The following is a 23,910-nucleotide window of genomic DNA, read 5'->3' on the forward strand; positions in this document are numbered from 1 at the left end:
GCTAGATTTTGAGTTCAGCCTAGACTATTGGTTCCAGCCCCAGTGCCCGAGTGCCATTTTCTCTCTACTTTCTTAGAGCAGGATTTTGGTTTAGGTTCAAATAGATTGGAATTGTAAAAGGAAGACTCCTGTATGTGCCACTTAACTCTTCTGTTCCTTGCTCTGTGTGTGTGTATAAATGTATGTAATATATATTAAAATATGTAAATATATATGTATGGATATATATACAGAAGATGTTTAAAATATGTTCAAAATATTGTTACTCAGATGCATTAGCATGAAATTGCAGAGGACATTCAGTGAAAGTCTGTACTCATAGGTTTCAAAAGCTAAAAAAAATCAGGAGTCTGCAGTAGAGAAAATTAAAAGCTTTTGCTTTACTGCTGGATAATAATTACAGGAGATACTGTGGGAGAAATTCAGATGTGCAGCTACAGTAGGGAGAGCAGCTGGAGTTCTGGGTGCTGCCTGGAGAAATAGTGTTTAGGCAGAACAGAAGGAGACAGAGCTAATAATACAGTTTGCCTTTTTTTAGAGCTTATGCTTTGTTACTGGCATCAGAGACACTTCTAGCATTGCTGTAAAGAAGTATGGGTGTTCCTACACAATGAGATGTTTACTCAAGCATTTTTTTAGAAAACGTGTCCCATCCGCTTGCTCTTACTCACTGCTGTGGTTGTGACAGCTGGCTCTGAAGAGCTCTGATGAACATCCCCAAAAGAAGGTTGCGTTGATTTGACACTTGTACCTGAAAATTTGTAAGAGAACTTATTTTTTATTTATAGTCTTTTTTTTTTTTTTAAGTTCTCCTCTAGTCCTCCTGTCTGCTATTACCACATCTGTAATATCCTTTTGTTTCCTAATCTGTAATTTGAGTTGCCTCCTAAGTTTAAAAAACAATATGACTTTTTTCCCCCAGGCTGTTTTGGGGAGAGCTTTTCTTCCACAGTTTGATGTTTAAAATCTTGGGGAAGAAAATTTGTAAGGGGGCCCTCTATCAAAGAAGAAATTCTGCTTGTCCTTTCAGAGCCGTTGTCAGGCAGAATGCAAGAGACGGTCAGTAAAAGATTTACACATGTTGTTTGCCATTATTATTTTGAGAGAAATGAGGAAAGCCAAAAAAGTTACAGTCACCGTGGTTAGTTGAAGTTCATGGAGCTGTTCTAAGTCTGACTGCAGCAAAGAATGTGTAACAGATCCTCATGCATGTGACTGTGGGATGGAGTCTATTTATGTCTCTGTAAACATGAAATTATGAAATAACATGCCAGGGAGATGGTGCTGGTGAAGTCCTTGTCTGACCTGGTCAACTATCATTGGACTCGCACCTCTCTGGGAGCGCAAAGTGAATTTGAACTTGCTGCAGAACATGATGCTGCTGGAAGATGTTTATTGACAGGGAAGTAGGTCAAGCAATAAAGCAAAGAAACCACCCAGTACATTACCAGGTAAGAGGAAAGGTGCTGTGAGTTTCTGTAATAAAGTCTTGCACACCTTGTGAACATAAGAGCACTTCACAAAGACAGCGTCTATCAAAAAAATCACCAAAACCCCCATGTTTCTTGTGTACAGTCCACATTTGAAGTGAATTCTTCTTAAAACGGATGTGTAGCTGAGACTTGCTTCCTTTCTGCAAAATTAAAAAAAAAAAGTGTGTCTCAGGATTGAAAAAGAAGGGAAAAAAATACGTGGGAGAAATGGGCCGTTCATGCTTTGCTTTAACACTCGTTAGGTGGTACCGATAGTGACCTGCGTGGTACAAGGCTGCGGTGGGGAAGGAGCTGGTCCTGCCCCGAGTTGTCCCCTGGAGCCTGCCTCAGCCGTGCCCTCCCCTGCTGCTGCTGCTCTCCAGGAGATGTGTCCCTCCTGCACTCCCTGGGACCAGCCCTGGCACCTCTGCAGCAGCTCCGGCGCTGAGCCTGCATCCCAAGTGCAAAGGTCAGTGATGTTCCCCACCCTAGATGCTTAATTTCTTCCCCAAAACTCAAGGGCTACCATAGGTCTGCCCTAGCATAGCGTCTCCTCATCCGGCGCCTGTATTCAGTGTAGCTCGCTGCTGTAGGGAGGCTTAGGCAGCTCCCTTGGGATCCAGAGCCCGTTGCCGGAGGGGAATGAGCGGGCAGGGAGTGGGCTGGGCGCTGGGTTGCACCGGGCAGGAGCTGGTTGGGACAAGCGGCAGCCTGCCTGTGCAGGCAGGTGGGAGAAAAACCAGAGCCTGTCCCGGGGACCGGGTGAAAAAGTTGTGCAAGGAGGGAGAGCAAAAGCATAGAGGGGGGAAAAAAAGGCTGGTGGGATCCTGGATTTACTTTATTCCTGTCTTTTTTCATTTCGCAGAAGAGGTGATCGAACTCCTGCCTCGCTGCAGCAAGTGCCTGAGCAGACAGTCCTTTCAAAACCAGACGGCGGCCCTCCGTTCACGCACCACGTCCCCGAAGCTCCTGGAGCAGCATGTGCCTTCATCTCTCTCCTGTATAATGTAGCCTATAGGGCATGCGTTGCAACCCTGCCCCTGTCCCCTTCAGCCTATATTTCTGTATCTCGCTAGGAATTAATCTGCTCTCAGTGCCAGTTTTTGGAGAGTTTGTGGGGTTTTGTACTAACACTAAGAAATTGGGTGAAGTGGAAGCTGGAGCATCCCCCCACAAAGCCCTCTGCGGAACAGGAGAGGTTGGTGGTGGAAAGCTGTGCCGGATGAGGAGGTTTCAATCAGGAGCTCAGGCTGACGTGTCACTGCTGCTCAAGAGCCAAAGAAAACCCCAAGCCCCAAATTCAGCTCATTCCCCCATGAAAATAAATTTGCACCCCATGCTGCATGGCTGGGAAGCTCTGCCAGCAGTGAAGTGTTGGTGACTGCTGTGGAAATTTTGGCTAAAGATGACTTTCAAAGGTTTTTTCTGTAAAGGTGTACAAAGGACAGCATAGAAGAGTAGGAAGGCAAGAAAAATTAAACTGTGTTAAAATTTCACATCAATAAGCTACTTGCTGTTAGAGAAAACCAGGAGTTTATGCCCCAGTTACCATGGTGTGCAACCCACTTTTGGGGTACTTAACAGAAATCATCATAGTCGTAGGTCTGGACATTCTTTTTATTCTTCGCACTGGTTTTCAAGCAACGTTCTTGCGCTTTTCTCTGCCTCGGACACGACTGTTGGCGTTGAGGCTGCTCTGTGCCTCGTGCGATCCCCCTGCCCTTGACGTGAATCTCAACCCAGATGAACCACGGCGAGAGTTTGCTGGAGCAGCGCGCTGCCCGAGCTTGCAGCGCCGCAAACTCGGCTCCCTCTGCCTCCAGTTGGCACTACGGCTGCAGGAGATTTGAGCTGTGATTTATGTCCCACCAGAAAGCGCAGCATCATGTATTTAAGGTAAGGTGCTGAGTATCATTTGGTCTTGGCAGCTGTGGGATTTAGAAGGAATAATGCATCCGAACTCCTTAGTTTCTTTGTTTTATTGATACTTATTCGGTAGCAGAAGTACACAAGGAGGATTACTGGGGTCTAGGTGCATATGAAAAGCAGGATCAAACCTTTCATTTTGCACCTTTAAACTCAGAGGCTCGGTTTTGCTTGTCCAAAATTCACTCATCCCTCCCATGCTGCTGCTGGCGCTGCATTTGCTGGGCAGGGGTGATGTAGCTCCGGGCTACGGAGGGGAGTCTAGCTCCAAAAGTGCTCCTTTTGACTTGGATTTCAAAAAGATACAGTTATGATCTGTGTGAGAGCTTCAATGAAGCGGATAATTTTGATGTTGGCCTCCTTTTCCCCATTAATTCTAGTACATGAGGTATGTCTCAGTAATGAGCAGTTGTGTTTTCTGCCTCGTGGCAAGCTGGGTTCTGGAAACTCGGTATACTTCAGCACTAGCATTTAGATACTTGTCTCTCCTTACAAGTTTTTGTATTTGTATTTAAACAGCAGACAGACTGTCAGTAGGACGTGGTTCGTGTGAAAGTTCTTTATAAAAGACAGCTACAAAAGCAACCAGAATGATCGCTCTGGGTTCACGGTTGGGAAGTAGGAACAAAATGAAGCTTAAATAGCGATGAGTCAATGCAGCGATGAAGTGCCTATTTATTGGTAAATAAAGGCTGGTTGCCATTGCCTGCTTCGAAGCCTGTGTGCCCCCGAGGGGTTTGGAAAGTGGTGATGCAAACTGATGAGTCACAGTTTAGAACAATAGTTTCTTCACGCGAAATGACTCAGGATAAAAGAAAAACAGGTTTTTCAAGAAGCTGAAGCTGATGAAATTTTTAAAAAAAGGAATAAATTAATAGGACATCTTTAACCCCGTGTTGAAAGTATGAAATCTTTTTCTAAAGAGTAAGGCAGTGGTTGTGGTGGGTGCCTGACACCAGCGGGCTAGACTGTGCCTGCTTTTGGTTACCTTTTCACTTTCAGAGCATGCATGCAGATAACCAGAGGGAAAAAAAAATAAAATAAAAATGAATACCATGTGTATAAGCATTAAATATGATGTATATAACAGCATTTCATATAACACTGGATTGCAGTCATTTCTCTGCATCAGTCTCCCCATCCTCTTCTTTTTGTCCAGTTTAGGACTGGTCCCGCGGAGCGGAGGGCAGCACGGCTCCCGCACGGTCCGGCTCGCAGACGGGATGCTCTCGGGGTGGGAGCTCTCTCCGTCCATGCGTGGTTGTATGTGGCTGGAGTTTCTGTCCCACATCTGTGGAAGATACTGCCTGACCTCTCTCCTTACGCTGCCACAAACCAAATAGCCTCTCCATGAACTAGAAGCTCTGCTAGGTATGATGCTAGACAAAGGGCATGTCCCCTTTATGATAGATAACCCTGTTTCCTCCAGTGAGGGTGGAATAGGCCACCCTGTAGTTTCTGTGGCCCCACAAATGTCTATTTTAGGTATTCTGCAGAGTTTTATTGCAAAAATTATCTCTTTAGCAATCTGAATGCAAATATGTACAATTTTTTTTTAAGGATGTAAATAAATCAGAACAATTAGGTAAGGGGGAGGGCAAGCTACAGTCTGTCAATAAAAACACTGTAATCAGATTAATCCAGCAAGCCAAAAAAAAAAAAAAAAAAGGCTTATTTCCTTTCTTGGACTACGTGTATTCACATGATGGGTGGCAAATTTCCCAAATTTCCAGAGTTTGTCTGAAGAAGGAGAAAGCTCAGGTCTTGTCCCGGGCTGCTGGCATGTCCCCACTGCCAATGGCTTTTATTCAAGAGTTCAAGTCTTCACTTCAGCCAGCCGTGCCCCCCGCGGTGGTTTTCTGCTCTCACTGCTTTCCATCCATAGGTGGCAGCAGGCTTTAAAATCTTTAACCTCTCAACATTGATGTTTTTTAGGAGCTCGGGGAGTTGTGCGATGATCTCCAGGACTTTGGTGAATGGAGCTGAATGAATTATGTTCAAGGAACAAAACATCCTTTGCAGCCGTTCACTGAATTGCTCTGTGAAGACAAATAGCAGAAAGTCCATCTCGGGGGTAAGAAAGGGCAGACGAGCACCTATTCTGGGCCAACACACCCTTGCAAAGAGCAGCAATTTTGTCTGGTAAGTCACCCAGGAAAAATAACGTTGCCTTGCCTTGCAAAAGCACGCGGATGCAAAAAGTCGGGTTTGTGAGGCAGATTTAAGCCGCTTTACTCAAATTTGGCTTTGCATTTTCTGTTATGTCCCTGCCTGCATTTGGGGATGTCTCTTCTCTCCCCCGTGGCGATGCCTGGCCGCTCTCTGGGTCAGCCTCGGGCGGCATCACCAAACGAGCGGGCTCAGCGCGGCGGGGACACGGGGACGACGCGGGGCAGGGTTGGCTGCTCGTGCTCCAGCAGCACGTGGAGTATGATCTGCTCCGTGGGGATGATAAACCCAGCTCCAAGGAGTGCTCAGGATCTCCAGTATTCAGGCTTTCCATCCCCGCGCCACCGCTTCCAGCAGCGTCGCACCGCCGCTGCCCCAGGCTTGGCGGTGCCGTGAGCCAGCCCTCCTCCAGGCTCCCCGTCCCAAATCCCCTTCTCAGGATGGAACAGATAAAAGACAAAGGTCAGTGTCAGGGTGTCTCACAGTATTTTTAGGTTGCGGGTCCTGGCTAGCACCGCTTGGCACATCCCGGTGAGCACGGTGCCACATGCCAAGCGTGCCGCCGCGACTCTTTCCAGTTTGCTTTTTATTTTCCCCGCGTGCCGTGCCAGGCTCACCCAAACAAATCAGACCGTGTTGACGAGGACCAGCCAAAAGGTGCATCGGCTGCAGGCGAGGTGGAGAGGTCAGCGGGCTCCTTGGGAGGCAGGCACTTGTCTGGAGAAGGCAATGAGTCACGGCTGCCTCCCGGGGTGATTAATCAGGAATTTGTTAAAGCATGGCTGGGCCACGGCTGAGAAAGAAAAGCGGGTGTGCAGGAGCAGCACCGGCTAAGCGTGAGGGAAGCCCTCCGTATAAGTCATTATACTTCTCCTGTAAAAATTAATCATTGCTTTAATTGAATGAGGTATTCTTCTCCACCTGCCTGTTAGCTGATGGGGTGTTGCTGGAGCAATGGTCACGACTTGCTTAGAAACCACAAAGGTGGCAGGACTTTTGACGGGCAGCAGAGCAATCCTAAATGAAACCTTGCAAGCTGTACACGGTGCTTGTGAAAATTAAATAATAATAAAATAGTAGTTACAGTAGGGCGCGTATGCGCGGAGAGCTCTGACTCGGCCAGGAGGGGAGGCAGCCAAAGGGGACGGAGAAAGCCTGGGTTTATGTACAGACCTCCTGGGGTTGTCGGCTCTCCCGGGAGAGGGGGACAATACAGCGTGTTCGGTTCAGCCGTGGAAGATGCAGCGAGGGAGCAGGATCAGGCCCGGTGAGCAGAGGAGCTGGGAGAGGACGTGGTCTCCTCCAGCAGAGAGGGAGCCCATCCAAATCTCCGCGCGTGCCCGAGTGGGTGCCGTGCTCAGCTGCACCTCGGGGAATTGCATCTTCTTCTGGGTGCACAGTGAATGAAGCCGCATTTCCATCCTCAGCCTTCGTTTTCTGCTCCTGCAGGGAAAAGCACGTGCTGATTTGTCTCTAATTTTTCCTAATAACGCGCTTAAATACACGTTTCACGCAGCTTGCTCGCACGAGGTAAGGAGGTGACTTCGTTTAACGGGGTTGCAAATGCCGGTGCCACCACTGGGACGTGGGGACCCCGTGCCGGGACCCGAGGCTGCCGCGCTCCCTGCGCCGTCCCGGGACGTTATCCCACGCTGCTGGTGAGCGGAATCTCTCCGTCCCCACGGCCCCTGCTCCGTGGCAGAGCTCTGAAGCGAAGCATGATCGCTTGTTTACAGCCGTTAGCTGGCATTGCAGGCAAAATTACCCTTATTTTGACACCTCTCAGAAGCGATGAGTGACGGCTCTTCCAGAGGAGCAGCAGCCCCGTACAGCCTGCCTTTGACAGTTGCAGCTGACAGGAATATGAGGGCTTAATTATTATATAATTAAGTTGGAGAGCGATCATCTTATGTCTGTTTACTGTCTAACGTAAAATGAGCTGGTGATCTCGGTCTAGTTTGCGGCGGCCTTTGGTTAGAAACCGCTAGTGTGCAGGATGCGAGTGGGTGCTGGCACCCCGGGAAGAAAAAGGGGGGATCGGGGAGAGGAGTCCTGCCTGGGTGGTGGAGGCTGCATGGGAGACTGGGCTTCTGCAGCCCAGATTTGGGTGGCTTTTTCCCTTCCCCACCCTAGGAAATGCCCCAGGAATAATTTTCGCGTCAGACAGCTGCGAGAACAGTGGTTCTTCATCTGTTGTAGCATCAAATGCAGGTTTGAGCAGGACACAGGGGTGTCGGCGTGCAGGCGGTGGCTGTCCTCGGAGCTGGGCTCGCTGCGGTCCTGCCTGGCCCGAGGTGGGAAGGTGGGGAACCCCTCAGCATCCATCACCCTCGCTGGTCCCCAGCACCCAGCAGGAGGGCTCCCGGTACCCAGGAATACCAGCAAAAATCAAAATATTTGCAAAACCGCTACTATTCAAACCAGCAATATATACCCTGGCTTCTTGGTAGCCCTCCAAAATCCTATTTCCTTGGAAGTAGGGTTCAGAGGATGGTCCCAATCCAGAATGAGCACTTGCCACAGGGGTGCAGGGACCCCGCTGTGCTGTGAGCACCCCAAGGCTGAGCCTTGGCGGTGGCTGATGCCACACGTTGTGACAGTAAAGGACATGGGTCAAGGTCTCTCTCTTCCCATGTGGAATTGGATTTTTCAACCTTAAATTCTATGAATATAGTTTTTCCTATAAGAATTCAATCCAGTTGTAATATCCTGTAAGATACTCTTGTAAAGCTAAAAACCCTTTTAATTTCAGGTAAATGCGGATGCTGGCGCTGGTGGGATGCTCAGCCGTAATGCCTGAAAAGCTTCTGCGCCCGCAGGTGGGAGCTGCGTAAGGAGATGCTGCTTAATCCAGCAGCTTTGCCACAGTTTTGCTTTTTGGTGGTTGTTGGTGCCATCCGGCTTTGTTTTATTGTTTTTCTCTCAGCAAGAGCGGCGTAGAAAACGTTAGAACAGGTGTTAGGCCGTGTTGGTGTTTTAGAGGCATTTCATATTGTGGTTCACATCTGCGTAAGGAAAGCCAAAGAGAGGTATTGCAGGTTATTGTGGGAAATTTACAGTTCAAGCATCGCACTTAAATAGAAACCCCTTCTGCTCAAGCTTGGGCTATTACTGTATTATTCCCAGCCTCCATCTGTGCCTGCTGCTCCAACGTGCTGAGTGCCTGCAATTACTTCCAGAAGAAGTTCAGCCTCTGTTTGAGAGCACCCATTTCCCTCTGGCTCGAGCTGTCCACGGCTTTCATCCAAAAAAGATCTCAGCGTGCTTTTTGAGCTGCGTGACTCTGAACTGGGGGATGCGGCAGTTCCCGGGGGGGGGGGGGGGGGGGGCCCGGCTGCCGGGCGGCTGAAATGGGATGTTTTTTCTCCCATCAGGCAGGTTACGCTCATTCTCTACAGCAAGTGCTGCTTTATATTTATTTGCGTGATTTCTCTGCATAAACCACATGGGTAAGTAAGTGCCGTGCAGCTGAGCGGCATTTGTACCTAACAAGAACCTGCAAATTTCAGCATCTCCCCACCCTTCCCCTGCGGTTTGCTGCATTGTTTGCTGAAATAATGGTTAATGTGGTGTTCGATAAAAGGGCCGAAGCTGGGAGCTGTGGCAGAGCTGCCTCTCCACGTGCCCAAGCAGGCACCGCAGCCGCTCCTGGGCTATCCCAGGGGCATGAAGCTGCTCTGCAGGCACTCGGTGTGATCCCGAGCAGCTTCAAACCAGCCCCGTGGCATTGCACTTCCCAAAAAATGTTTTCCCCGCTGCTGGGATGTCTGCCCGGAGGTGGCTGTGCCCGGGCCAGAGCACACACCGGTGGGGTGTTCCTCAGGGCCTTTGCCAGTGCTGGGGCCTCGTATTCCTGCAGAAAAGAGCAATTCCCACGTGCTGCTACCGTGAAAGCTGCTCCTCCGTGCACGGCCCCGCATCCCTCTGGGTCGCTCCGGCTCCCGTCCATCCCGGGGAGTGGCTGGGCTGGGGCGAACGCTACCTGAAACAGGCTGAGTGCTGCTGTTTCTGAGGGTTTTATTTATTTATGGATTTCTTTTGCCAGGTCCAGCCTAGCTCCCACCCACCGGCTTGCCGGCTGGTGAGCCACCAGGATGGATGCATGGGGACAACCCGGTGTCATCTGGAGGAGCAGCAATGGCTCCGGCACGCTCTGCAGCGCGATCACCCGCCTGCAGGGCTGGACTGCCGCTTTGCCATCAAATTAGACTCGAGAAGTCATAAAATTATTGCGGTAACATCTTCACGCTATTTTCATCGTTGAGCAAAAGAGCGCTGCGCGCACAGAGCCCGGGGAAGCGGACGGTCCTCAGGCTGCAGCGATGCTGAGCATCCTGGTGTGCTTCGGGGGGGGGGGTCCCTATCCCCATCCATCCCCATCCCCATCCTTGTCCCCATCCCTACTGCTGGGATGGGAAGATGCTCAGCGGGGCTGTGCTGCCAGCGCGGAGTGTGTGTGCAGCAGCGAGGAGAAGCTCTCTTGGAGCAAATCCCCTCTCCACCGCATCAGACCCAACACAAACTGCTTGGAGAGCCGCGTGTAGCTTGGGGAGACAGGAGATGAGCCCAGTTTTTTCTTTCTGAAGCCAGCTGGCCCAGATCAACCACAAAAAAAAAAAAAAAAAAAAAAAGTCTTCTGAAAAGCAGCATCTTTTCGAGCGGAGCTGGTGGCTGTTGAAAGTGGCGGCGGGGGAAGGAAGGAAGGAAGGAGGGGGCCGGGTGCTGCCGAGAAGCCAAACACGCTGATTTTGGCTGGCTCTCTTCAGCAGCGTGTGGGCAGAGCGCTGGGATCCTGTGTCTCGGGCTGACACCGGCTGCGCGTTGCGGAGATGACTCATGCCTTTCGTGGGGAAGATGATGCTCTCGGTGTCGCCGACGGACGCCTTCCCCTCCCTCCCCTTCTCCAGGTGAAGGTGCCAAAACTGTACCCAAGGGACACGATGGCACTGGCGAAGGGGAAGGCAGGGGCTGAGCCCTGACCGGGACGGGCAGCACTGCAGGCTCCTCGTCTCGGTTAGGAAGGACGTGCAGTGTTCCCTGCCTTGATAATTTGGGGTCAAAATTGCACATGCTGGAGCACGGGCCAGGCATCCCCCCGTGTTGCTGAGCTGCACCGAGCTGCGGCAGGGCTCAGCTGCGCGGGGTACTCGTGGGGGGCAAAGCCAGTGCGGAGGCTGGGGAATTTGGGCCAGTCATTAGAGGAGCAGAGCTGGGGCTGGGTCGGCCACAGCAGCGTTTCAGTCCGGGCTTTTCCTTTAGGTCTACATTTGACGGTGTCACAGGATGAAAAACAAATTCCTCTGCAGAGGAGCCGAGCCTGTCAGTCCTCTTGCCCGGATCAGGTCCAAGAGCATCCTAAAAGGAGCTGCAGCACTTTGGGAGGCCAGGCTGGGGAGCAGAGGGCACTGACTGTCGGAGGTGCCAGGCAATGAGCCGCTCTCGGCCCTCTGCAGCCTCCCCGCTGCCTTCTGCTCCCGGGTGAGGGTGCAAGCCTCCGCCGGGTTTCGGTGTTTCACACCCCCCACACCCCCACCTCCACCCCGCTGTGACTTTCGTTCTGACTTTCAGGTTGGGATGACTCAAAATCTCAGAGCAAAATGTAGATGAAACTGCTGCCCGCGGTAAGGTTTCCACTTGTACCAGCTCGAGGGGGCGTCCTCGGGGGGGGGGACGGGACAGCCCTGCACCCCAGTGCCATGTCCCATGGAGGGAGGGACAGTCCCAGCCCCGTGCACCTTCCCGGGAAAGGGAAAAAGCAAAGTGAAGGGGATGGAGATGTTTTGTCAGCGAGACCTCCGCTCCTGCCGCTTTCCTTCAGAGAGCTGCGAAAGCTCATTCGAGCTGGGTTTAGTCGACGGCTGAGTCTGGGAGACGTTTCAGTCACTGCTGGGAACTGACTCCTCGTTCTTTCCTGCCATTCAATAATGAGCTAATTCCTTGCTTATTTACCCCAGCGGTACAGCCCTTCAGCTCCACGCAAGCCCCGGTCAGCAAACCTTTCTCTGCGCCCCACTTCCCTTGTTTTCAACAAATCCCTTTCATTGATACGTACAGAAACCAAAAATGCAAAATGAGTTCATAAATGCATGATGAGTTCATCGCTGCCAGCCCCCGGCATCCCCTCTCTTCTTCGGCAGCCAGCAAACACTACCTTCAGGCTGGGAAATCAGCCGAAATGGGATTTTTGCGAAGGTCCAAACACGTTTCCTTCTGGCTAGCAGGCAGCGCTGCCCTTGGGCTCGCTCAGCCACACGTTCATTAGTGTGAGGTAATTCTGTGTGCTCAAGCAGGTGGTGTTGTCCACTTAATTGTAAGGAGATGGGAATCCTTAGCTATGCCAAAGATTTTATGAAAGTATTAAAAAACCCCAGTGAGCAGTCTCGTAAGCCAGTAAATGGTATCCTGCGTCCCCCTGTTAGAAAGCAGTGAGTTACACTGAGGTTAATATTTCATTCGGGAAATAAACCTGCTCTGACTCTATGCAGTCCATAAAAGCAGCCAGGCCCAAAGTACTCCCCGCAGATTAGCAGTCCCCAAGTGCCAGGAGTTTGGAAAAAACCAGAGTCCCCACTGCAATTCGTACAACAGGCACCAGCGCTGTGTCCTGCCATCTTCGCCTGTGCGCGGTCCCGGAGGAGCCGGGCTCACGGTGCAGATGGGGCTGTTCGTTGGGGATGAGCTGTCTGTCCCGAAGGGGACGTGTTCTCCCGTTGGGTGCGCTGGCCTCTTCCTTCTGCACCCAGAAAGGAAAGCAGAACCGCTGGCAGAAACCGGCATCGTCGGTGCTGAGCAAAAACCAGAGGAAAGAAAGGGGGAAAAAATACTCTATTGATTTATCCAGGCTATTTCCCCCGAAGTGAAGGAACAAACATTTTTCTGCATCTTGTCCAGACTCTGTTTGAGTTTTGGTGACTATCAGGGCATCAGGCGTTTCTGCCAGGTGCAAATGCACCCGTCCTACCCCTGAGCTTCCCTGCTGCTGCACACCCTCTTCCAGTCCAAAACAATCCTCTTGGTGAAGTTTATAGTCTTCAGAATTACATTTAATTTTGCTTTTAAGACACTTGAGCCAAAATTTGCTGTCTCTTTGAAGACATTCAGAGAAAACCACCATGACAGCTGAGCAGTTTACCTTTAGTCTCCTGTCACTTACCACCAAACCCAAATGCAACCTTGCAAGCAGAGCTGCAAAAGGGACGTTTTTGATACAGACTTTGCTGGGTTTCCTGGTGGTTTGGCGTATTGCGCCCTGCATTTAACGGGCTCTTTTCCGGCTTTCCTGCTGAGACGCTGCTGAGACCCAGAGGGGAGGTGGGCAGGGAGAGCTAGAGCAATAAAAACACCCAGAGCCAACCTTTTTTTCCCCTTGCAGCTGCTATACTCGTCACATGGGAAACAATCCATTATCTTTTCTCTGCATGTAGAACAAGCCGGAATACTCAGTGCATATTTGCCTTGTCCCATACGCATGTTGACATTTTTCATCCTTCTGTTATTACAGATGCTGCAAAGGCAATAACCCTGAAATGTCACAGCTGCAGATTTGTATTGCACAGATAAGATGGTGTGGTTAAATACGGAATCACTCGACATCTAAATATTAGGTAAAAGACAACAAAATCTGTGAGAACAAGAACAACACAATGTACAGTAACTGTGGGGTTTGCATCCCTGCTCAGCTTGGGAAGCTTTGAATGGCCTGAGATAGTTAAGCTAATTTAACTGTCTTTTAAAGTGCTGGAAAGCGTGTAGAGCTCAGCCCAACCACACTTAGAGAGGAGATCATCCCTCTGAGGTTTAGAGCTGATCTCTGCTCCTTGCCTTGCTCCCAGCAGCGTTCAGCAAGCTGTTCAGCAGAGGAGGTTTGCAAGCCACAGGCTGAATAAATGACTTTACAGCAAAGTTACTCCTCAGACATTTGCAATCCCCATTGAAGGACCGTGCAGTGGGTCAGGTTTTGGGCTTTCCAGCGTCCGCGGGATGCTGCGCCGGGCTGTCGGTGCCGCGCCGAGCACCCAGGCAGCTCTGCTGCTCCTGATCCAGCGCAGTTGCTGGTACCTGGGGCTTTTCCCCAGCACCCTCCCGAAGCATCTCCCTCCTCTTCCTTGGAGAAGGTGATGGCCCGAGCAGCCACCTCCCGCTCGGCTCTTGCTAGGCACCGCGGGAACACTTCATGGTCCGAAGAGATATTCGGTTTACCTGCAACCACTCACTGACGCTGAGAAGAAGCTGTCAGCACTGCAGTTAAGTCTTTTCCCACCTTGAGGATGTCTTCAAGTGATAATTCTGTTTAATTACTGCTTTAACACTTGCTGGTGACCGATTGCTCCCAAATCAGCTGTGTCCCTGCTCCCTTCCATCCAGCTTCACCTTTGCTGGATGGAAGGGAGCTGGATGGAAATACCTTCACAGGGTATTTCCCACCGGAGCTGCTCCCCCTTCTAGGGCTGGGAGAACCAGATTTGTCGAGTTTCAAAGTTCAGGTCATGTTTTCCAGCCGTAGAAGACAGCTGTGGGCCGGAGGCGGCAGTGACATCTCCCTTGGTGTCAAGTGGGGCAGTTACTTCATCATCACCGACTATTTTCTAAAGCTCGGGGTGGAAAATACCACACACGCCTGGCAGGTGGGCTGGTGGGAATCTGAGAGGTGGCTGCGGTTGCTGTTAGTCCCGGGGGGGGGGGGCACGGCCACTTTCGGCTCCAGCTGTGCCGGTGCCATCCCATGCCCATGCCGCTTCCAGCCCGCGCTCCTGGAGCTCGGCTATTTATAGCGCTTCTTCCTCCTGGTGTATTTATACGAGCCAGTTTTATAGCTGTTGTCTAGCACATGCAGAGGACTGGGGAGATACTTGAAGGCTTCAGGTCGGAGAAGTGACCAAAGTCCTCATGGCCTGCCGCACATCTGGCTCTTGCCGTGCCGATAAACAGCAGCACTGCTGCCCTGCGGCTGACTGTGCCTTGACACCCCCCCGCGCCTCAGAAATCCTAAAAAAATCAGGCATGGGTGCCTTTTGCTGCTAGAGAAGAGCTGGTGCCGAGGAGGTGATGCTCAGGGCACCGGGGCTGCGTGTCCCTGACCTGCCTCTGGCCATGCAGCGATGCTGCTTGGCTCTGTGCTGCTCCGGAGGGTGCTCTCTGTGTGGTGGATTTAAAAAGCTGATTGGAACCAGGACATTCCCCACGGGACTCCAGAAGCAGCCCTTCAGAGGGACTGGCCCCCCCCCAGGTCTGTGTGCTGGTCTCACTGGGTGTCAGGGACTCCCGTGTCCCCCAGGATGGCACCTGGCTCAGGCTGTGTTTGGGAATGCACGGCACGCGGATCGGCATCCTTGCTGCTATGCTTTATCCCTTAAACTTAGTCATTTTAAAGCTGGAGCTGCGAAAATTGCTGATTTCCCTCTTTTAGAAATGCTTTATTGATCCCGCTCGCATATTAAGGGCAGGAATTTATCCCCCGCCTGCCGGCCCCTCTGCGCAGCGTGAGTGTTATTTGTGGTATCCCATACAACAAACACCTATTTTTAGCTGAGCCTTCTTGGAAGCGGTTTCAGTCCCTTGTTTTCCACAGGGCGTTCTCTCACTTGCAGGGTGCCTGGAGCTGCTCGTAGCGCTCCAGCCTGCGCAGGGGGATGCTTGGATGGGGGCAGAGCACGTGGCAGGTCCAGACCCATGGGGATGGCCGGTGTCCCGCTCCGATGGCAGCAGCGTCCTAAACAAACACAGCGTCTTCCTCCTGAGAATCATTTTCCCGGGAGTTATGGCCGCAGATGTGTTGTTTTGCTCTTTGACCTGCCTGCCTCCCAGGAAAAACTCCATTTCATTGATCAGACCGTTTCAAGCTCATTGCAGGGCTGCTAATGACCAAGCTGTAACAGCAGTATTTTAACCTCTGCATTTTCTCCTAGTGTTCAGTGTCAGCGTTATAAAGCACCACTTAAAATACAAGCACAGGCAGTCAATTAGTTTAATCTTTATTACATCTGAATGTACAGCAGCTACATCCGAGCAAAACCACTGCGCCTGATACTCAGCAGAGTGGGTTTGGCTGGGAAGCGCCATCCCACCACTTTGGGAAGCTCCATCCCACCGCTGCACACACCAGCAGAGCTCACGGACACCCCCAGGGCTCATTTCTCAGGGCAGCCACAGCACGAACAACACCCCCAGCACCTGACCCCTGACTTTGGAAGGAGCTATATTCCTCCTACCTCCTTCTAATTCTCCTATGAATTGGTTGTTGTTTACATGTTTTATACCCCTGTGCAGGACAAGGTCCAGGATCAGCACCCTCTCAGGGATGAGGGATGGATACGGGCAAAGCCGTGGGCTCACCCTGTGCCCCCAAAACCGCTTGGCTGGGGGCCGAGCACTCCCCACCACGACTCCGTCGATGATCTCTGGTGTACGGGGCCATCACAGGAGCAGAAAGAGCTGCCCGCAAGGAAAACCTGCCCCATCTCATCACTCCTACTTCCCCGTGCTAATCCTCTACGAGCAAGGTGCCTGGTTAAACCCTCCACGTCGCACGCACCAGCCTATTTTTAGCTTGTGCATTAAATGAACAGGGAATGAGTTTGGCAAGTGGAGCTTGGGACGGGCAAGACGTCAAGGCAGAGGCGGCGCTTGTGAAACCCGGCTGGTTCAGCCAGGGTCAGCGTTGGCTCGAGCAGGATTTTTCCCTTGTTTTGTGGGTTAGTCATAGGTTTGTTTATTTTTTTAGAGGTTGGGGTTTTTTTTCTTATTCATCTGTTGCGATCAGAGCAGACGCATCATTTCACAGCCCTACATGGAAATCCAAGACCAAGGAACTATTTTTAGCACACAAAATGTCTCCCCTAAATGTATTAACTTTGGAAGAGTAAATATTAAATACACTCTCATCACATTAGAGGCATTTACGCAGAAGTACAGCACCAGCATTTTAATGGTTAGGGGAAATTATGTTATACCACTAGCACTTAATCAAACAAGATCTTACTGCAATTCTTTCAGGATAAGTTGAAAGGAAACCAATTCATTTTCACATCCGTTGCCCATGATTTACTGACACAGGGGCATATTTGCCCCATTAGTATTTATGGTGGCACTTGAACTCCTTATGCAAAACATATAGGGGATAGCCTAACATTTATTTTGCAATGAAACTGAAATGATTCTTCACCTGCTCACTCCAGACCGAGGCATTCAGCAGCATCTCTGACAAAAGTACTCTAGGCAAACCCCGAGCAAGCAACAGAGGGAAAGCCCATATGCTATAAGTGGCTATAAATATATATTTTTTAATAGGAATGGCTTTTTCTAACTTTACTGGGGACTTATTTCTCAGGCTGGGCTGTAGGAGAAGGATGATGTGGTGCTGCTGGTAGCCCCCCGGTGTCCCTGCTTTGTTGGATGCCTGAACGAACAGCAGCGACCCTCGTGGCTGGTGGCTCGGGGACCGGTGCTGGTGGCTCTCACCTGGTGATGGGCAGTGGGGATGCTGCCCAGGTTTGGGTACCCAGGGTTTGGGTCCTGTCCTGGCGGAGCTCCCCACTGCACCTCGCTCCTGTGAGAGCCAGCTGGTGGTTTAGAAGGTGTTTGCCTAAACAGAAGGATGCCAGAATTAAGGAGCTGAGCTACTCTTGGTGAGTTGGTTTCGTTGTCATCTCGGTTATTGTCTCTCCTGTGAAATGGGCTCTCTGGGAAAGGGGGGCATGGACAGAGGTGACGTAGACCTTTTAGCTGCCCCAAATTTTCTGCTTTCTTCCTTTCCTTCCAGGCATTTGGGTTCCATTTCCCAAGCCCATTCCCACGATACATTTGGCCAGACCATCTCAGCCACCTCTGGTCTAACACAGGTGCCAGAGGCAGGGATGCATCTTCCCAGGAATTTGGCTAGCTCTCTCTTCCATGACACTCAGATATTTTGGAGACAAAATCCTTACCGGTTGGTATGGCTGTTGCCCCGTGCTTCCCAGCATCAGACCCTCGAGGCCTGGCTGGGCTGTGTGTCATCTTCCCTCAGACATTTTGGGAGTATCCCAGGGCCAGGGGCATCAGGGAATCAAACCAAAGGGGTTTTCTTAAACCAGGAGCACGGCAGGCTGGCCTCGCTCCCTGCTTTATGAAATCAAAAACTCTTTAGTATCTCCCTGCCTAGAACAGGCAAAAAACTTATTGTAGAAGATGATTCTTGAACCGGCTTTGGACAGACGGGTTCATGCAAGATGCTGCAGGCATCGTGCCAGCACTGTGGGGCTGCATGGACCGGCCAGGAGTTGGAGTTCATCACTGGGACGCCTCGAGAGCTGCGAGCAATAACACAGCTTAGTAATAAAATCCTTAGTTTGCAATAAACTGACCCTTTACCTTTTCATTTAATAGCAAAATATAAGGCAGTGCTAGTTTAAAGGCAGATTTTCTTTTCTTCTTCCCCACACCCCCCCAAGAAAACCCCTCTCAGACTGATGGGTTTAGCATCGTCTCCACCGTGCACCGTGATTTCCCTCACCAATCACTTCGGTAATAAATCGAATGTAATGTCTAGTAAATATCTCATTTTCCTTCAGCAGCGATGGTTTTTCAAGCTGTCGGGATGAGCCCTGCCTCTCCCCCCACGCTCGGCAGGTGGAGGTGTGATGGGGGGGACAAGCCCCAGCGCCCGCCTGCCCGCAACCCCCATCAGCAGGATAACGAGCAGCGTCTTAATGAACAGCAACACGTTGCTGTAGTATTTTGGATTTCACAGCTTGCTTTCACTCCCATGAATAGCAAATACAACAGCGTGTTTCCCCGCCGGTTACGCCAGCTCTTGGCGCAAGAGGCTGCTCCTCCGAACCTGCCGTCTCGCAGCGGGGCTTCCCCTGCGTGTTTTGCTCCAGATCTGCAAAATAAGATTAAAATCTCCAGGAGAAGGGCGGTTACCTTGAACGACAAAAACTTTCAGGCACGGGGGACTTTTGTGAGCACCCTCTTGCTTGGGGTCTCCCCTCCAGCTGTGACAAATGTCTCCAGCTGCGCTCCTCGTGGGATCGCTGCCGTCTGGCAACAGAAACGCAAATGGAAACGCAATGGAAATTCAGAAATTTGCTGTTCACGGGCAGACACTGGCTGCATCGGCAGGGCCGGACCGGCTCCGCATGCCCACGCGCAGAGCTGCATCCCTTGGGATGCTCCGACGGGCCCTCTGGTCCCTGGGTAAATTTGCTCTGTGTGACCTTGCTCACTACACCGACACAGAGGTACACAGAAAACACTGCTTTATTGACTGCATTTGCCAACACACTGAGGAATGCAAAGGGTTTTTTCATAAGCAATGGGCCATGGTCCCAATGTGTATTAAAGCATACACTGTATCTAAACAGGATGAAAATAATGGCAGACAGAGCTATTCCAAGGCAACACAAATAGCATGCATAATACAGTCTCACACAGAACGAGTTTGATAACATTATATTGCTTTAAGGATTAACTAACATGGAAAATGTACAAAAAGGAGAAATAGGTTTTTGCATTAATGAAAAATACATTTTTTCTCTACAAAGGAATTTCTAATACAAGAAAATAAATATTGCAACATAAGCCAAAAATAATTTAAAATTGCTCTTTTCAATATATTTTCAATATTTCTCTTTTATATTAACAAATGGCACATCACGTTCTTTGAAACAAAGAAAACAGAAGGGTTTCTCCTCCTGCGACATTCATATCGTTTCCTGTTAACTGATGTGAAGTGGGTCTGTTTCGTGTGTGGAATGGCGCAAACTGTGGGGGGATTTCCTTAAAGAACAACCAAACCTCACGCCCTGCGGCAGCATCTTCCCACTGGCGGCTGCTCCAGCATCCTGCTATCGCCTCCCAGCTCCCTCCTGCATCCCGCCTTGGGGCGAGCTCTGTGGGACAGCAGGCATCCCAATCTCATACTATAGGTGCAAGCAAAAAAAAAAAAAAAAAAAAAAAAAAAAAAGGAGGGAAAAAAAAAAAAAAGAAAAAAATTTAAAAATGGGCGTGGGGAATCAGAGCTGTCGTCGGGAAATTCCCGCAGCCATCGGGGCTGGGGTTGATGTTGGGGCTGTGCTCCATGATCAGGGCACGATGCTATTTGCATCCTCATCTCAACTGCAACCGCCGCTGCTTCTCCAAGGAAACGGGTGCTCTTACAGTGCAAATGTCGATTCCTGCAGTTTATACATCTTAAAAGACAACATTTCTCTACTAAAATAAACCCTTTTATTTTATTTTCTTTCTATTCTTTTCAAAATACATTTACAGTAACATCAAAAATATTTGCCTTGTGCATTTTCTCCCCTGCTCGGAGGCAGCGGCGAGGATGCTCCGGGCAGGGGATGCGCCGGGACGGCCGCAGCCATCCTGCTGCGGTCCAGCCCTCGCTCAGCCCCCCCAGCTCCCGCGAGCCCCTTTTCTCCTCTCTATCCCCCCCTGCCCCGTTCTCCCCCCCACGTCTGACATGCCCCACCAGCCCCCTCCAGCTTTCCCCACCTAAACGCCGTCTCCCGATGGCAAAAGAAGATGCCTGACGTTTTGGGAGTGTTTCAAACTGTTTTATTGCCTGGTGCTGGCGGCGCCGGGTTGGTTGTTCTTTAAAGTCTCCCCCCTTTTTGCTTTCCTGTACTGAGAAGACAAGTAGTGCAGAAGCTGATGAATGGAGCTGTGTACAGTGAGATTTGTGGATTGCTTTTTTTTTTTAACCATAATTGAGTGAAGCACACGGAAGCAAGATTCATTAAAAGGCAGCATATTGATTATTGTTATGACTCTTATACTAGGATACTGTAGCTAAAGCTAGCAAGCCTGATAAGATAAACTAAGTCCTATTTACTGTATTTAACATTATCTGAACATACTGAGCCTTAATTAATGAGCAGATTTTCATTTCCAACCTCAATGGATTATGCTAATTTATAACAAAGGTGGTTCCCGTTTTGTTGATTTTCTGGTTTTGTGTTTTCGCCTTTTTTTTTTTTTTTTTTTCCCCCCCCTCCCCCCCGCTAATAACACGTGTAACATTTTTCCCATCGGAGGAAGATTCCTCCCCAGGCATGGTCAGTCTCAGCCGGGTTAGTGTCGGGCTTAGCCAGGGCTGGGTGCAGGCGCTCAGCATCCGACCCGAAGCCCCCGCCGCTCGCCATGCCTGGGATGAGCTAGGCTGTCATCGCTTATCTTTGCTGCAGTTTTATCACTAATAAGGACTTTGGAAGGCTGATAAAGATGATCTACTCTAAAACATCAGTTGAAGGAGTCTCAGAGTTTCAAAAGAAAGCTCACAGTGAAATGAGCAAAAAGCATCGGAAATCAAAACGGCAGGATGCGGTCTCGGAGCAGCAGCATCCCTCGGAGCAAGCTTGGAACCTAACGCCGCAGCAGTGTGTTATGAGTGTGTCTTTAGTCCTTTGTTGCTAAATAACTTCCAATTTTTTCAAAATGACAAGTTTCCGGTTTCTGGCTGTGCTGCTTGACTGTCAAAATATTCTTTGGCATCCACAAAATTATTTGACTGATTGGTCTGACAATTGCAAGGTGTTTTTGTTTAGTGATGGGTTTAACCGGTTGCAGAAGTGTCCCAGGTTTGGTTTTTTTTTTTTTTAAGTTTTTTTTTTTTAAACATTTTTTATTTTTAAAAAACAACAACAACAAAAGTTTCAGTGAATTCCTTTTTTTTTTTGTTCCCTGAGCTCACACTGGGGTCACTCCAATAAAACACGTAGCACGACTTAACTGTGACCTTTGAAGCCAAAACCGAAGTAATGGTGCAATTAAGTGCAAACATGGAAATTCGCCTGACTTGTAGGTAACATGGGCTTTTAAACAACATTTAAGGCTTACTGGGGACATTTTATGCATTAAATTATTGTAATATTTATAATGTCAGCTTCTGTGAATCACCCTCCCGCAACAAGTCAACAGCTTGTAACCAGGATTTAAGGAATAAAAAAAAAAAGGATGGGGAGGAATAAATTCACCATTTCCACTGTAGCGTTTAGTAGGGAAACAAAATGGCGAAGGCAAGCGTTTCCATTTCCCCTCGGTGACGGTACGTTTGGCCTCGGGGCCAAGCGTTTCGCTGTGCAAAGGGGATTTCAAACGTGCCGCCCCGGCACGGTGGGACCATGGCAGCCATCGGAGAGAAGCAGGGGCAGAAAAACTTCGCTCAACCTCCCAGGTTAAACCAACCCCGACTCCCCACGGTGTTTTTAAAGGATGCTTTTCTCCTCTGTCCTGCCCCGCATTTCCATTTTCCAGCTCGCTAACAGCTGACCAATTCACCTGAGTAAATCACTTCAGTTTTTCTAACGACCTCAACGGGGTCGACCCATGGGGCAGGGACGGGGAGAAATTCTGCATCCTGGCCCCTGGATGGATCCCGACCAGATGGAAAGGTGAGGGGAAAAATAACTACTGAGGTTTGGGGTTTGTTTTTTTTTTTCTAAAAATAGAAACGTAACGTTGCTCTCTTCCACCCCAAGCGCTTTCCTCCAACAAGCTTTTTGTGCTTTAGTCATTATTTATTTTAGTATCGCTTATTTTGCTTCCTCGTATACGCGCCCACAGGCGGGTATCTCCCCTCCCGCAGCTGGCCGCTACCGTACCCTCCGCTCGCTCCCTGCTCCGGGGGCAACCGTCCCGGGCAGAAATCTGCCCCTCGTTAAATAATGCCCATGAATTAAAACTTTCATCCCTGCAGAAAGCACGGGTACCGGCACCCTCCGCCCTCTCGGCACCCTCGGCATCGGTCCCGCCGGGCGCCGGCAGCTCGTGTTCCCGGGAAGCGGGGGGGAGGCGGGGAGGGACCACTACTGTCACGGTCATCGATGTCGGTGAAGCTGAAGCTGTATCTCAGGCATAGAGAGAAGAGAAAGACAACAGTGCCGAATTTCCAACTATATACACATATTAAAAATCCCCCCTCGCTATGATACCAGGCAGAAATTGGACATGGCAGTTGTAACTGGGTTGAGGCCTCGTCGAGCCGGCGCGGTTGGTCGGGAGGAATTAGGATGCCAGGATGCTCATCCTGACGATGTCCTCGCCGGCCGCATCCAGCTGGCCCCGCTGCGCCCTGCCGCCGCGGGACTCCCCGTCCGAGTCGCTCATCTCTGCGTCGGAGAAGTAGCCGTCCGTCTCGGCGTCGAAACGACGCAAGGGAGCTCCACCGGCGCCGTCGGGTTTGGGGGGCTGCGACCTCCGAGTCCCTCGGCTCTCCTTTGGTAATTTGAACCGCACGACGGTTTTGGGGCTACCTATGGAGTCAGGCACTTTGGCCGCGGGGCTGGGCTCCGGCTGGGCGCAGCGCGGCGTCTCCTCCTCCTCCTCCTCCTCTTCCTCCCTCTCCTCCTCCTCCTCCTCCTCCTCCTCCTCCTTGCCGACGCAGCCCCTCGCCCCGGCCGGGGGTTGAGGTTCGCCGGCTTTCGGGAGAGAGCCTTTCTTGGCCGCCTTTTTCGCCTCGCCCGTCCCTTTGCGGTCGGTGGGAAGCTTCGCCGTCCCCTTCTCCGACTTGCTCGGTCTGGAATCCGGAGCGAAGGGCTTGGCGGCATCATCCGACAAATCGCTGGCGTTGTTAGTCCAGGGCTCCGAGCTCTCCGGGTGGCTCCCACCCACGGCGGGGGGGCTGCTCCTGGGCAGCTTTTTCTTAGTGTTCGTTCTCGTTCTGCTTTTCACTTTCTTTGTGGCCTCGCTCTGCTTGAACGGGGACCTGAGGGAATGGTCCATCATGAAGCTCAGCAAGGTCTCCTCGTCCTGGAGGAGCTCCTCGGAGAGGCCGGGGGTGCTGTCCTCGTGGTGGGCGTTGTTGAGGGACCACTCGCTCATCGCCATGTTCTCGGCGGTGATCTGGACCGACTGCGCCAACCAGCTGTTAAAGAAAGTCCCGTCGATGGGGAAGGAGGTTGACAAGCCTGGGAAAAACAAAAGCGGAAGATTGTCTCAGAAGCCAGGGACGGCCACGCTGCCCTTCGACATCGCCACCAACCTCACCGAAACTCCCCGGCACCGGAGACGCGCTCAAAAGGTCGACCGTTAACGCACCACATCGGGACACAGGAGAGCGTTTACTCCAGCACTAATGCTGGGTTTGGGGTTCCCTGAGGCCACAGCACAACAACCCGAGTGGTCCCCCACATCCAACACCCTGAGAACTTCCCCAAATCTAAACTGAGCAAAGATGCCGAGCCCCAACCCACTCCACCACGGGTGGAACATACATTCCCGTGCAAAGGCGGCAGACAAGCGATCCAGGCGTAAGCCGAAAAATTTGGTGACTGCTACCAGAGTGGGACTTGTGCCCAGGCGAGGGGCGACAGCTTCTCCAGGGAGCAGTTGCCACCGGACCACCACGTGCTGCCCAAAC

At 50.9% G+C, this 23,910-nt stretch overlaps 1 protein-coding gene and 1 long non-coding RNA gene across 16 annotated transcripts in view; one reads left to right on the forward strand and one right to left on the reverse strand.

Moving 5' to 3' along the window:
- The first annotated feature begins 906 nt into the window (after positions 1 to 906).
- On the forward strand, positions 907 to 10,963 carry LOC126051127 (uncharacterized). The gene is made up of 6 exons (XR_007509723.1): positions 907 to 1,941; positions 2,338 to 3,368; positions 4,558 to 4,769; positions 5,334 to 5,472; positions 8,320 to 10,474; positions 10,827 to 10,963. It is a non-coding gene; the product is annotated as an uncharacterized LOC126051127 (long non-coding RNA).
- Positions 10,964 to 20,547: 9,584 nt separating this feature from the next.
- JADE2 (jade family PHD finger 2) overlaps positions 20,548 to 23,910 on the reverse strand; it is a 113,160-nt gene continuing 109,797 nt past the window's right edge. For all 15 annotated transcript variants that reach the window (XM_049829874.1, XM_049829872.1, XM_049829878.1 and 12 more), the window contains one exon: positions 20,548 to 23,458. In XM_049829874.1, the coding sequence (XP_049685831.1) occupies positions 22,557 to 23,458 (902 nt within the window). In that variant the 3' untranslated portion in view covers positions 20,548 to 22,556. The remainder of the gene's footprint in view (positions 23,459 to 23,910) is intronic.

This window comes from Accipiter gentilis, chromosome 26 (genome assembly GCF_929443795.1).
Source record: "Accipiter gentilis chromosome 26, bAccGen1.1, whole genome shotgun sequence".
Taxonomy (NCBI): domain Eukaryota; kingdom Metazoa; phylum Chordata; class Aves; order Accipitriformes; family Accipitridae; genus Astur; species Astur gentilis.